The sequence below is a fragment of the Pipistrellus hanaki genome, assembly GCF_964339955.1.
Source record: "Pipistrellus hanaki genome assembly, chromosome: 4".
NCBI lineage: Eukaryota > Metazoa > Chordata > Mammalia > Chiroptera > Vespertilionidae > Pipistrellus > Pipistrellus hanaki.
In genome coordinates this window covers 39,171,959-39,183,403 of record NC_140506.1, presented here as the reverse complement: position 1 = coordinate 39,183,403, position 11,445 = coordinate 39,171,959, and the positions used below count along the sequence as shown (strand labels likewise).

The window sequence follows — 11,445 nt, the reverse complement described above, 5'->3', positions numbered from 1 at the left end:
GGCCTAATGTATGGGCCCAGTGGACCAGCCTGGCCATTTGCCCAGGACAGCTTTCCCATGGTCTTTTGGAGATTTATTCATTATCATTTCTTGGCTTCTCTTTTTAAAGGCATCATGCCACAGGGACGATCCCAATCTAGTCTAAGTATTTTTAAGTGTGATAATTCAATTTAGAATCGAAGCCTTTCACTGCAGGGATTGCTCCAGAGGTGGGCACCGTGGCTTCTCCTGGCTCCACTTTGAAAGTGACAAGCAGTACTTCTCACTCTGCCAAAGTGTCCTTCTCAGACTGCCTCAGAGTTTAGAGGTGAGACAAGCAATGTTCCCGCTATACTCATTAGAAAGAATGACAGAACCGCACTCCACTGCTACGCCTCACTTGAGCAGGGAGGCACAGAGATGAGCTGAGCTGAGTTAGCCCACCATGGTCCCAGGTAGCAGATTTCCCTGAGTTATGTACACTTGGACACTTCCCTTACTTCTCAAGATTAAACAGACCACAGGCAAATTCACATTGCCCAAAGGCATTGCTTTTCAAACTGAAGTTCACTTAAGCTATTACATTATTTAAATACAGCTTTCTGGGCTGTATCCCAGATCTACTGAATTAGAATCGTCCACATAGAAACTTGGAATCTATACGTTGACAAAGTATCCCAAAGATCCTATGTTTACTGAAATTTAAGGTGTCGAGATAGGTGTTGCCGACCACTCTGTTTTCTCTGAAGTCCCCAGAAATCTCCAGACTCTAGGGAGTGAGAGAATGTGGGAGTGGGTGCAGAGTTCCCATATCTGAGAGCAAGTGACAGAAAGGAGTCCCCCCAACCACTTCTTCCTACACATGGAGGAAACGAGGGCCATCATTTTCCCTCCAGCTGTAGACTTCTCACGCCAACTCCAGGAACTCGTGGAAACAGAATGGAATAGCCACACTTCAGTTTCTGCTGAGACTGAAGAACTGTTTTTTCTGAAAGCATTTCTGGGAAGTCAGGGGCCTTATGGTCCTGCCATAATTGGTTGGCTCAGATAACCTTTACTGTAAAGCATGTTTCCCAGACTAATTTATTTTCCACTTGGTGACATTCTTGTTTAGAGTACCATAAAGAGAGCCGTGAAAACTCAGTGTTTGATTTGAAGAGACAAGGCCTACCTGGATCTCTGTTCAAAGTGAGTTTTTTCCAGGACAGGATGGGCAATGATTAACTAAACTTAGTCCTACAATTGCACAGGCCAGATCATTGAAGGACTCACAAGACCCCATAGAGTACATGTGTCAAACACAAGGCCCGCGGGCCAAATCCAGCCCGCCAGGCCTTGCAATGTGGCCCGCACCGCGCTGTCATCACTGCACTCCGCTGTCAGTTTATGACATTGTCAGTTTATGACTGTTCAGTAAACCATTTGGCCCGCGATTTAGGCTGGATTTTAGATTTTGGCCCCTTCTCTGATTGAGTTCGACACCCCTACGCATAGAGCATGCTCATGCAAAGCCCATTCGACCTAAAAGGAGGAAGAACAGCAGGAGAAAGAACTTGCAGGACATGTGCTCTATGCCAAAAGCTCCTTGATATTTGGTCCTTCACATGTGCCATGACCAACGAGGCTCCCAAGGCAAGAAGGGTTACTATTGGCAATACAATTTTAAATTGATTAACCCTGTAAACCCAAAGTCTAAATACTAGTAAACATCACATACTCTTTGAACACAGGGATATTTTTTAAGTGTTGATGTTTTGGACGGGACCAAATATCAAAGACCTTTTGGCATGGACCAGATGTCTCCATGGATGTTTTGGACAAGACCAAATGTCCACTAATGGAGAAAGAAACCACAGGCAAACAGCAGGGAGGCTCAAGACTGCCAGGCATTGCTCTCAGGGTCCTCTTCAGTCACACAAAATGCAGTTTATCTGCATTGGTTTACAAAGGTGATCTTTTTATGCCCCTCTGGTTGTCCAACGAAAACAAGGTTGTGTAAGCAGTTAAACCAGTGCGAGCTATCAGTCTATCCATTCCTAAACGAATTAGGCAAGGCAGTCCAAGGAAGTTTAGACTTGAAGCAGTATATTATAAATCAAGATACTTCATCCGTATCTTGGCCAAGGGTGAGCACTGGCCTTCAGTGTCCTGGAAATAAGCACGGAGCTACCACAGTCCAGCTGCAAGGTGCCTCTTCCTGACATGCACAGGTCAACAGGGAGGAATTCTAAAGAAGCTTGAGCCCTTGGTAGTATTGATGTTTTGTGTTTTGTTTTGTTTTTTTGGGCTTCTTGACGTTGTTTAAAGCTTGATTCTGACACATTGATTCTTTAAGTTTGCTGATTAGATAACTAGAGTCCCAGTGCATGAATTTGTGCATGGGTGGGGTCCACCTGGCCCACCCAGATGGGGGCCCAACAGGCTGGGCCATCAGGGGGGGTGAGGCCCCTGGTGGTTGGCGGCTGGCCTCGCCCCTAATTGGGGTGTTGGCAGTTGATGGGGGCCGAGCTGGAAGCCAAGCTGGCAGAGGTGGGGGTGGCAATTGGAGCCTGGATTAGGCTGGTTGACTGCTGCAGTGCCTGTCATAGCCACCAGTCGTTCTGGTTGTTCTGCTGTTCTGCTCACTGGACTTTTATATATATATATGATGTTTTCATCATGTGATGAAATTTCCAGATTGAGAATATTTCTTGGTAAATAATAGCTTTCTTTAAGATATCTTTCTTCCTCCCTTTGATGTGTAAACTTTGCAAAAGGTAGAAAACATTTTTTCTTTCCTTTTTTTTTTTTCTTTTTTTCTTTTTTTCAGATAGGGAGATCAATAGAGAGATAGAAACATCAACAAAAGATAAATACTGATTGGTTGCCTCCTGCACGTCTCCTACTGGGGATCAAGCCCGAAATCTGGGCATGTGCCCTGACTGGGAATCAAACTGTGACCTCCTAGTTCATGGGCCCACATTCAGCCACTGAGCAACAGCAGCCAGGTAGAAAACATTTCCTGATAAAAATTAAGTGGCATCAAAGTCCATCTCCTCATTCATTAATTTGAATAATTTATTTTGTAGTTCTGTTAAATTTTTTAAAAATCAGGGGAAATATTATTTGAAAAACTGCTTAAAGTGCATATCTTGTACAAAGAAATAATTGTATTGATTTTTTAAATTTAAAAATATTTCTAAATATTTTTAAGGAAAATTTTTAGTCAAAATGAAATGTGTGTGAAAACACCCATAAATTATTTACTTTGAGTTAGAAAACAATGTGGCATATCATTTGCTTTTTGCAAATGTCATGTTGTGCTTTTATAATTTAACAACGCGATGAGAGGTAAATGTTTTTTCTTTCTCTAGATTCATTTAAAACCAGTCATACCTCTAACTGAACAAGACCATGTGGAACATAACCGGGCTTCTGAGAGAAGGAAAGTGCGATTACGGCATGAGGAGACCTTTAAAAACCTGATGGAGAAGAACAGCAAGTTTGAGGGTCAGTACATCTACCTAAGAACTTGAACTATATGACTGTGACAGTGAAGGGTCCTTCTTTAGGGCGCACTTATTCTCACCTTATTATTACAATTCAGTCCTGGTGATGCTAGAAATTCTTTCCAGCAAACCCAGTGGCTGAAGAAGGAAGGGCCTGGCCATTCAGAATAGAACTGCTGACACCTAACCCCGCTTTAAGTCAGAGGATCTCCAGCGGGGGAGATGTGGAAGGGCAGTGGGGACCAGGCTGTTCTTATTAGTAACCGTGTGCTCAGTAATGGTAGATGAAGGAAGGAAGGACAATGCCTTACGTTGATCTGTTGTTTCACAGTTTACTAAGTAGTCTCTCATCTGTTATTTCATATGAGCCTCATATAATCTCAACAGAGGAAAAACCTGAAACTGAGTAGTGAGGAACCTGGCTAAAGATTACAGGGGGTACGAATGGAAGTGGTAAGATTCTACTCCCATTTCTCAGCTCTTCCACTGTAACACTATGATGAGCCAAAATTCCTCAGTTCTTGGCAGTGATTTCCTGGACTCTTGGAGGCCTGGTGGGGCCTGAATGGCAGGGAAAGGAAGTCCTCCTTGCCCCTCATCTGTCCTTCCTATCTGACTCCCATCTCCTGCAGCCCCGAGGAAGATGGCCTGCGGTGGAGAGCAAAGAGAGAAATGAGTGAGCCAGCCCGAGCCCCTCTCATCACCACTGCAGGAGGGTGAAGAGGCTCACAGAGGGTCCCCCCATCCCCTTGGCTCTGAAAGCAGACACAGGAAAAAGACAAGGGAAGGAGAAGAAAGAAAGGGTCAGGATAAGAATGTAGAAAAGGAGAAGGAGGAAGAGTGAACTCATATGAAGGCCAGAGGAGGGAGGAAAGGCAGAGGCAGGGGTGACTGACACCTGCTAGCTTTACTCTTTCCCACGTGACATCATCATGGTCCTGGGACCACCTCACAGACAACCTTTGGGTTGGAAAAAAGTTTTTCAAAGGCTTCTACTCATGGACGATCTTTTAAAGACAATGCCTATTACCAAGTTGACTTCATCATTTATTTACTGTGCTGAGAAGAGTGAGTTTCCTTTTTGCTCTGTTTTTCCCAGCTGGCTGATGCAAAGTTAAAAATAAACAATAAGAACTGTAAAATGAGGATAATAATGGTTCTTATTCTATAGGTTTGTGTGAGGATTAAATGAGTTAACACAGATTGATTCTTGATAACAGTGTCAGGCATGTGGAAAATGCTATTATTACTTTTGTTATTGGAGAGGTCCCCATTCCTGGGTAGGATTAGAACAACAGTTAAAGACTGTCCTTTCAAAGAACCTGGCTGTAAAAGGTGAGATAAACAGCATAGAGCTATGCCCTCGAGGTCAAAGGGCTTTATTTTTTAGGATAGGAAATAATTGTCATGGCTACAGGTTGAACAAAGCTGATCATAGAAATCATTATTGAAGAGGTTGATTATAAAAGAAAGAAATAATTGGTATCAAATTTGTACTTAAAACACCTGAAAATTGTTTGTTTGTTTGTTTGCTTTTGTCTTGGTAGAAAGTTACAATGATCCCTGCTATTCTGGCCTTTTTCACTAGTGTCTGTCTATTCGGAAGCATTGGTAGGATCTAAGCCTCTTTCCCTTGCCACGTGAGCCAGGTGAACTTGGCTCCGTTGGCTTGTTCTGGAGTTGTGCAAGTTGTGTTAATAAACAAAATCAGCAGCAATTTTCTCTTCCTGTCTCCACAACACAAGCAGTGCTTTGAGTACTGGAGACATTCTGAATTAATAACAGGTACTTACCACAGTCATTCAATGTAAAAGTAGGATGATTGCAATTGACTTTAGTTTATTCAGTTTGTGAGGAAATTGGGCAGATCAGATCTATATGTCTGGTTTAATTTAGAATTATAGATTTTTTACGTCTTTTTAAAATCAGCCATAAAATAGATTATTCTACATTCCTTTGCACAAAACAACTTTACCTAACTTCATTGATTTGATTTTTCTCTTTAGAAATTTTACCAGATTTCAAGGGTATCACAGAACTTAAAGGCAATGTTTCTTAGATGTACTAGCATAAGAGCCAGACCCTGGAGCTTGACGTTGCCATAGAGCATGTGGTTTGTCGACCTGCTGCCCTGTGGCTCTGATGGAGTTTGTTTTGGACAGGACATAATGTTCCGAAGGAAGATAGCTAGATCATCTTTGTTACTGAACTATGTTTTCAGAAAACCCATGGTTCTGTATTGGTTATCATATCAGATATAAGAGATTGGAATCTTTTTCAAGATGTCGTATGATTGAAAGGCATATCATTATAAAAGTGAGAAAGTAGAATCCAAATCACTCTATTACAGAAGAAACAGGACAAGGATGAGATTAGATGATGTAAAAACCAGACTGTTTTGGAATGAGCTCATGTACTACTGGCATGTGGAAGCTGGGCCTATTGTGGAAGACTTCGATCCTGTTAAAGATTTGGAGCATTTTCATGATAATACTTAGTAAGGAATCAAATCTCTATGAGCATTGCCCTGTGTTGGTCTTTTCTGGCATGGGAAAGAAAACTGGGGCTACGATGACTTGAACATGTGGGATGAATGTTAAATTGTCCCAGTAGAATGATGATACAATACCTAATGAACATCCAAAGTTCAAGTGTTGGAAGCCTGCAGAGAGATGAGGTCTGTTTACTGTGCTTAACTTGTGTACACAGCAGAACTGTGAGCCTCTGAACCTGGGAGAGCCCTGTCTCTGCATTGATGGGCAGTTACCTGCGAGTAGGCATGCTTTTGCCCTGAAGTCACTTATACTCAATATATCTCTGTATACATGTCGCAGCTGATTATACGCATATGGTCTCCCCTAGTACCCAGCTCTATGTGTCCCAGTGTGTGCCATGTATGTCTTCATAGGAATCAAGTAGATTTTTTTTTTAAATTATTTCTCAGAAAAGAAAGAATCGCCTTATATTTGAGTATTTATAATGTCTCTCACATTATAAGGCCTTCTCGTAATTAATTTTTAAAAATTGTATCTTTATAGTTGAAAGTATTATAGATGTCCCCTTTGTTTTTGTTTTGTTTTTTCCCATTGACCCCCTCCACCCTGCACCTACCCTTCCTAAGCCTTCAGCACACCATTGTCTGTGTCATGGGCTATGCTTATATGTATATAAGTTCCCCGGTTAATCTCCCCCTGCCCACCTGACCCCTACCTTCCCTATTTATTAATTTTCTATTTTATAATTATTTTTGAATTGTTTAAAAATAGTACACATGCACAGGGTGAAAAATTCAAAGGGTCTAGGAGAGCACTTACTTAGAAGGTAAGTCTTCCTACTATCTGTGTCTCCCAGTTAATTTCCTTCCTCAGAGACAACTACGGTTATACACACACACACACACACACACACACACACACACTCATACTTTATAACACACTAGCACATACTGGTAACACAATATTCAAACAATTATGCATCTTTCTCTTTTTCATTTAGCAGTATATTTTAGAGATAGTTTATATTACTTTATTTTGAAAAAAAAATAAACCATTTGAATAAGAACATTTAACCTAAAATATGTAGATTAATACTAGTTTTGGATGTTTATATAGAACATCATTTAACAAAATCAGTTATTAAAAAAGAGAGAGCCCTGGCTGGGTGGTTTAGTTGGTTGGAGTGTTTCCTATACAGTAAAATGGGGGGAAAATAAAAGAGTCTACAATACTGTTTAAGTGAAAATGAAGAGCAGTGGAACTCTAATAAACAGCAACAGAAGTATGCTTCAGTCCTATCATTTTGTTACCTTAAAAAATCTATTGATAGTAAGGACTATGAATGTGGAAAAATCAGCCAGATTAAATTTATTCATCTCTTCACTCAAAAATATTTACTGAGAACATTTTGCTCAAAGGAACTTAGGACCTGGGGAATCAGATCATCAAAAATCACACAAATAAACATAAAACTATAACTGTGGAATAAAGGGACGTGTGAAAGCTTGTGAGAGTGGGGATTGGCCGTGGGGGTCAGGGAAGGCTTTCCTGAGAGAATGGTCACTGAGATAAGCAAGAGAGAATAGGAGGTAAGTGGAAGAAGGTGGTAGTGCTGGTGGCGAGGACAATTGCTATTGAAAGAGGAACCAACATGTGCAAATGCCCTGATGTGGAAGGCAAAATTTAGTTGAACTGAAAAGCTTTATTGTGGCAGGAACAAAGAGAGGGAAAATTGGGGAGAGAGAATATGATGCAGAAGGGAGAGGTGCTAGTAGTAATCAGACCAACTGGATGGAGAGTAGACAGACCGAAAAGGAAGGGCTAGGGGAAAGAGGAAGGATTTTATACTAGGAGGATGGGAAGTACAGACATGTTTTTAAGCAGATGACTGAAATGATTAGTTGAACAAGGGGGGGGGGGGGGGGGGCTGGAGGGGGGCGGGAAAGACCATCAACTAATCAATTATAAATTTTTAAATTCCATTAGGAAATGGAATTAAAAGTTTCTATAACCACATTTCTCTGCTCATATGTGACTGCACCGAGAATGGCCCCATGCCCAGTTCCCAACAACAGCAAAGCACCTCTGTGTTCTCACACTACCTCTGACTGGGCAGCCAGGATGGTAGCTCCTGATTCGGAAGTCTTCCTCTCCCGTCTCAACAATAGCAAGCGAGATTTAAGCCTGGCTGGTGATTCATTTGATGATGCAGGCAACATAATTGAACACACTTATTGCTTTGCAGCCAAAGCAAATGATTTCTCCATTGTTGAGAGTAAAAACCAATTTGTCAGTAAATGAAGCAGATATGATTCAAAAGAAGCAGAAGGACACTGAGAAGTACAACATATTGTGTCTTTTCTGTTGGTGACGGCATTCATTACAAAACAGCAACCATGGGGAGCCACACTCCTGCTCTGAACTTCATAGAGTACAGCAAGCTATTCAAGATTCTCCCTGTCTATGCCCCTCCGTGACTCCAGTTTCTTTATTTTTTAATAGCTATATTGACATATTTAAAGTGTACAATTTGATAAGCTTTTTCATTACAGTTTACATACAATGCTATATTAGTTTCATGTATACAGCATAGTCATTAGACATTCATATAACCTACAAAGTGATCATCCCCATATAGGCTGGTAAGTTTTGAGACACGTATGCACCCATGAAACCATCACCACAATCAAGATAATGGCATATTCATCAATCCCCCAATTTCTTTCTGCCCCTTCCTACCCTGACCTTTTCCTCCTCCATCCCAAACAACTCAAGTTTAAATGTAATCATTTTTTAATCAAAATTGTAAGGTAGGTTGGAATATATTCTCTGAAAGGCCCTTTCTGATCTATTATCCAATTCACTCTAAATATCTACCATTCAGATGAAAGTCATTCTGTTGAATAAAATCTATTTCCTCAGGAGTTTTAAGTCTTTGGGAATAATTTAACTTTTCTAAAAATCTCATGGCTTGAGAGTGCTGGTGGGAAAGCAAGGCTGTAGCCTCCCGCCCTGTGGTGAACTCCGCCATCATTAATGTTTACATCCACCTTTCAGATCTCATTTGTGATGAAGAAGAAGGAGCAGTTTCCACCAGGGGCACCTCTGTTCAGAGCATTGAACTTGTCCTCCCACCCCATGCAAACCATCATGGAAATACATTTGGTGGCCAGATTATGGCTTGGATGGAGACGGTGGCTACTATTTCTGCAAGGTTCTTGGTTTTGACCTTCGACATGTGGTGTTCGGACCAGTGGGGTGAGAGTAGAAAGGGACCGAGATCCAATTATTGGGCAAGTCAAGCAGACAAGGAGAGGACAGTGTTGTCTTTTATCAAAATGAGGAAATTAGTCATTTACCTGTTTACCTTCAGATAAACTAGGTCCAAAACCAAAAATGAAGCTACAGTTCTCATACTTTATTCTGAATTATGAATGTTGACCTTGTGACATTAACATTCCTTGTAACAATGGCTATAACAAAGTAGATGCAGAATAGAAATAGGAGATGGTGTTTACACTTAAAAATAGTCAAGTCACAAGCTTTTTAACGACAATTTATAGTTAGACAATTCTAAGGTCAATTTACAGTTAGGTCTGACCTTCAAAGGTGTGTTGGAATCATTACGGCTACAGGATTAACTGAAAAATAAGAGGAAAAAGGGGAAGAATTGGAAGAATCCTTTTAAATTTGCCTCAGTTTCAAAAATGTTGATTTTATTCTTAGAGCATGTAGGTAACGTATCAGCTTTAAAGAACATGTGTATTCTGAAAATGCATTTCAGGAGGATTTGCCCTGCTGACAATTTTTGTAACCACTGAAAACTGTTAAGTTTTATTTTTTCCAAAACTATGAGAATTTTATTATTAATGTGCCTGTAGTTATCGCTATAGTTAAGGACCTGTAGTTATCCTTCCTATAAATTATGCACAAGTAAAAGTCAGCTTGTTTTTAAAAATGAGATTGTCATTCTTAATGACAAGAAAGCATCTGAGCCTCTTCTATTTGAAAAGCTTACAATATAATTAACTGGCAGAGTCTGCGCAGCGAGTGTAGGCACAATTCTTTAGAGTAATTGAATGGCCACAGTGGGAATCTAAAATGCAAAAAGAACGGATGTATTTCTGAGATTACATATTCTTTCTAGATATTTCAAAAAGTTCCCACACACCAATCATAAAGTGAGTAACGTGTAGCCTCTTAGGCTTTGTGCAGCAATCTAGGTAATTTTTCTGTGAGGGAAAAATGTTAAGTCTTTGGATATGTGGGTGAATCTGTTAACTGTGAAGTTAAGGAACTGGTGTGGACGGCACTAGCTGGCGTTCTCACACTGTGCCCCGCTCCACCCTGGCAGTCCCTGCTCCCTGTGAGCTGCCAGAATGAATAGAACCCTCAGATTAGAATGGAAGACATTGGCTTATTCTTCGGAGGGACTTTCATGGGGGACAAAGCAAGGGCAGGACTGTCAGCACCAGAATCTTGGTAAAGACCCCACGGCGTGGGGACATGGTATTTCCCAAAGCATTTGCAGGCGGCGTACAGAACCACTCTCAACACACATGATCTAGTTATTTGTTTCACTGGAGTGAAAAGATGTTTACTTAGGAAGTACATGGAACACTGGTCTGTTGTGCCTGTGAAGCGAATCAGCGCTTCCTGAAAATATTTAGGAGAAAATTATCTGTTTCTCCTCTCCTCCCCTTTGTTTCATCAGCCGCCTCTGTCGCGCCCATCCACTCCTGAAGTCTGTGGACATGTTTAAGTTCCGAGGACCATCCACAGTGGGAGATCGTCTTGTCTTCAATGCCGTCGTCAACAATACCTTTCAGACCTGGTAAAGTGTGTGTAGTGGTCTTCAGCTGCTATAAACAACTTTAAAACTTGCACATAAATATGTTTTAAATTTTCTGTTTCAATCTGGAGGTGAATATAGGGACTATTTTTTTGTCTTATTTTTCTTTTATTTATTTACATTTCTTTATTGATTCAGATATTACATATGTGTCCTCACCCCCCCCCATTACCTTATCAACCCTCCCTTCCCCCGTCTCACTCATGCCCTCACCCCCCTGTTGTCTGTGTCTATTGGTTATGCTTATATGCATGCATACAAGTCCTTTGGTTGATCTCTCCCCCTTACCCCACCCTCCCCTACCTTCCCTCTGAGGTTTGACGGTCTGATCGATGCTTTATAGGGACTATTTTAAAATAACCAAGTTCTATTTCTTTTTTTTTATTCAGTTTTCAAAATTTGTACATATTTTAACCCTATATTCTGCTTGAGGCCTCCTTATACTGAGTAAATTGTGGTAGGTTGTTTTTTCTCTCTCATAATAAAAGTGACTGTATGCCTCAGTTTACCAGAATGGTCCTGGTTTATACCTGTGTAATTATTAACTCTTCCTTTCATTCTCAAGAGTCCCAGTGGCTGTATGGTCAACCTATTCTTAATAGACCTGCCATTTATCACCATGAAGTCCAAG

The 11,445-nt window shown here is 40.9% G+C and overlaps 1 protein-coding gene across 2 annotated transcripts in view; it reads left to right on the top strand.

The window, feature by feature from the left end:
• Window positions 1-11,445, top strand: part of ACOT12 (acyl-CoA thioesterase 12) — a 32,679-nt gene that overhangs the window by 8,360 nt on the left and 12,874 nt on the right. For both annotated transcript variants that reach the window (XM_084881308.1, XM_084881309.1), the window contains 3 exons: window positions 3,333-3,468; window positions 9,020-9,176; window positions 10,677-10,796. In XM_084881308.1, coding sequence (XP_084737434.1) covers window positions 3,333-3,468; window positions 9,020-9,176; window positions 10,677-10,796 — 413 coding nt within the window. The remainder of the gene's footprint in view (window positions 1-3,332; window positions 3,469-9,019; window positions 9,177-10,676; window positions 10,797-11,445) is intronic.